This window comes from Aspergillus pseudonomiae (assembly GCF_009193645.1).
Source record: "Aspergillus pseudonomiae strain CBS 119388 unplaced genomic scaffold BDV37scaffold_282, whole genome shotgun sequence".
Lineage (NCBI taxonomy): Eukaryota > Fungi > Ascomycota > Eurotiomycetes > Eurotiales > Aspergillaceae > Aspergillus > Aspergillus pseudonomiae.
Genome location: NW_022476274.1, coordinates 1 through 3,231, shown reverse-complemented (window position 1 = coordinate 3,231; position 3,231 = coordinate 1). Strand labels below are relative to the sequence as shown.

Sequence of the window (3,231 nt, the reverse complement as noted above, 5' to 3'; positions counted from 1 at the left end):
AGTCCACCATACCTGCTCACACCCACACACGTCGCAGTCATTACTATCTTTTCGCAATAATTCACAATTAGGACAAGCACTTACAATACAACATGGAAGCTGCATAACGAAAGCAACAACAACAACAACATCAACAACATCAACAACAGCAACAACAGCAACAACAGCAACAACAGGCAGCCCGCGGCATTCCATCTATTCCAGAGGGGCTTCCAGGAGGCATTCTCAGCCATTGAAACCATCCTTCGGATGCGGGGGGGGAAAGTCAAGTGTCCAATCCGCGATGGCCGTATTATCTTTGTGGATTCATTCCCGTCGATTTCGATGTAAGCTATGCAAGCTTCCAGCCATACATGCTCATAAAGCAAGAACCCTGCTTCCGCGGGCTACGGGGCAAACAGCGTCTCGTGATATCGATAGCACCTATGCTTTTCAATACCCTGCGGTACAAGGTGCCTGGTGGACAGCAAGCAAAGAGATCGACGTGGCTCTGCAATACATATGCATAACAAGTTTTAAGCAGGGTATACGCGCGTGAAGTTCGGGGTGAGGCAGCTCGCGACCGCCTCCGCGAAATGACTGAAGATATTGCCAATATGGAATATCGAAATCCGTATGTATCATTTTGACCAAGGTTGGCGAACGGCACCTCCCTATTATTCGTGCAGATCTTGTGTTACGAGTGGTGGACAGCAGCAAGGCCACTCTATATGCAGTAGCCCTAATTGATCATCATAATGGGTGGTAGATAGTCTAAATACAGAAACCCCACGTCGTCCACGCCTAGCACGCATTCATATCCAATCGGTTGAGTAGGGTATAGTATGGTTATCGTCTTTCATCTAAACTTTGTAGAGGCGTTAAACAAACAAGAAATCAAATCTAGTCTTTCGGCGGTGGCGGTGAAATCCACCCCCCGTCCTCCAGCCACACACCAGCACCGCCATACTTGCCTGCTTCAGCTCCCTTTAAGAACGCAAAACGGAAAAACAAATCTTCAGGTCTATTGTCATCCTCATCCTCCGTGTCTATCGAATCGATACTGGTCTGGTCGCTCTCGATCGTCGGGCGGTGTAGGAGCTCCAGGCCATTATGTCCGTGGCGGTGCCAGGTGAATTCTCCTAGTTTATCTTCATCAAGGTACCCACGCCAGCGCTCCACATCGTTGACTAGGACCGAGATACCGTCCACACCAAGATCAGCCATGCGTTCCTTCTCCCATAGCGTGAATGTAATGTTGCCATTCCCGTGGTATAATTCGTTGGATCCCGAGCCAGGGAGGGTGATGTTAACTGTTGCGTCGGTAATGTTGGGGAAAGTACTTCCCCACCATCCGTGAGCCCCACCAGGTCCCGGGGCAAGCTCTCCCAGGGCGGCGGGCGTCTCGATGATCGACGCGAACCCCCATCGAGCAATGCCGTTCATGAAAAGTCCAAGTAGCAGTCCTTGGTAAACCAGCGAAGGTCGCGTAGGAAGTGCAGTGCCAGGCATGAGAAGAATTGCAAGGATGTAATGGTGGATTCGGAGGCGGAGGCCAGGCAACGGAAGCAAAATCAACAGAATAAGGCCCATCGTGCAGTAGATCTTAAGATAATGCGGCATTAAACCGCCTTGGCGGATCTGCCAGGCCTGGCTGAGAATAATGCAAATGACCGTCGGAATAACCATAGCCAACGCTACCTTTGCTCCAGGCTGCTGCTGGATATCGTGAGGCGTAAGGCGTTCGAGAGGAATCAATCGTGCAAAGGTGTAGTTGTTCAATGCACCAATGAACACGGGAGGCAAGTAGAGGAATGTCTTTGTCATCTGATAGGTGGCATCTGAGAGTGGCCGAAGGAGTGGCCGCGCGCAGTACCTAAACAGAACGAAGGCCACGAACGAAGCCGGTAAGAGGTTTGCAAGCAAGCTAGAAACGAGGTCGGCAAACTGAGGAAGTGTCGGCGGATCAGACACCAGTCCCACTTGGCAGAAAACCATGAAAAAGGTGCTAAAGAATAGTACTGGGGGCGAGCGGCATAAGAGCCACAAGGTGGCTAGCGCACCAATGGTAATGCCCAAGAGCGGCCAGCGCGGGTCGTTAGGGCACGTTTCCTGCGATGAGCCTAAGGAAACAAAGCTGAATGACTTGGGGAACGTTGATGGAAAGCCAACCGAGCTGATTCCATTCTGCTTTGATGCAGGGAAGGAATGGGTCGCGCCTTCTAGCTTCACAACACCGCATCCTCCAATGGTATTTGTGATAACACCCGCATGAATAGCGGCTTGGCAAATAAAGCTGTCTGCCCGGTAAACCGGGGTATCATCCGATCCGGGTTGGGGTCCGCCAACCACGAGACCTTGATAGCTGTAAGTCTGATTGCCAACCATATGGGGTGCCGCCAACTTAGCATCCCGGCAGTTCGCGGGACAGCGGAAAGGAAGGGTCGCCGACGTAAACGGACGGCAGTCGTTTCCATTGAGGCCGCATTCATTGCCAAACTCCCTGTAAGCATTTTGTTAGATCTATCAGCTGCGAGAGGCACACGAGACTCCACAGCGCAACTTACCAAAGTGTCGTTCTACAAGTGAGGGTTTCCGGGCGGCCGAACCCTTCGATATAACCGGCGGAACGCGAATGGAGTAAGATGATAGTCCATGGCAAAAACCAGGTAAGATAGAAGAGACCCAACAAGGCGATCTTATGCTTCCGTTTTGGGAAGAAACGTTCCAGGTACCGGACCGGGAGTTCCTGGATATGGGGGAACAGTGGTTTCAGCAGGAGATCATGCGGAGGATCCGGGCCTTTCACCCAGTTTGCGGTAGCACGAGCGACTTTCCGGATGGGTAGCGGTACCCAGCCCCATTTGAAGGACTTGGAAGATTCCCGTAGCCAGACGGGGATGTAAGAGACGCCCTGCTCTTCGTCTTCAGGAAGGATGTCGGAAGCGTCGGGATCATCGGAACGCTCCGAGTCTAGCAACGGAGGGATGTAAACCCGGGAACCATCCTCGGGACCTTCACCAAACATCGTTTTGTTGTCCTTAGGAGGCGCTATACAATAATCGGACCAGCGATATAAAGTGAAGAAGAAGATGTAGGGGCAGAAGCCACAAACAGAGATCGGATAGGCAACCGCCGGAAGTGGGGGATGAACGGTGGAGTGACCGATACAGGATCCGTCACCGCCAGAGTTCTAGAACTGCTGCACAAGAAAGGCGAATGCTTATTTTTTTTTTTTTTTTTTTTTCGTTT

General features: G+C 51.5%; 1 protein-coding gene across 1 annotated transcript; it reads right to left on the bottom strand.

The window, feature by feature from the left end:
• Positions 1–882: 882 nt before the first annotated feature.
• BDV37DRAFT_290012 (LCCL domain-containing protein) lies at positions 883–3,007 on the bottom strand (the record flags this gene model as incomplete). The annotated part of the gene is made up of 2 exons (XM_032088618.1): positions 883–2,482; positions 2,547–3,007. The coding sequence occupies 2 exons, from the start codon at positions 3,005–3,007 to the stop codon at positions 883–885; spliced, it is 2,061 nt and encodes a 686-aa protein (XP_031934086.1).
• Positions 3,008–3,231: the final 224 nt, after the last annotated feature.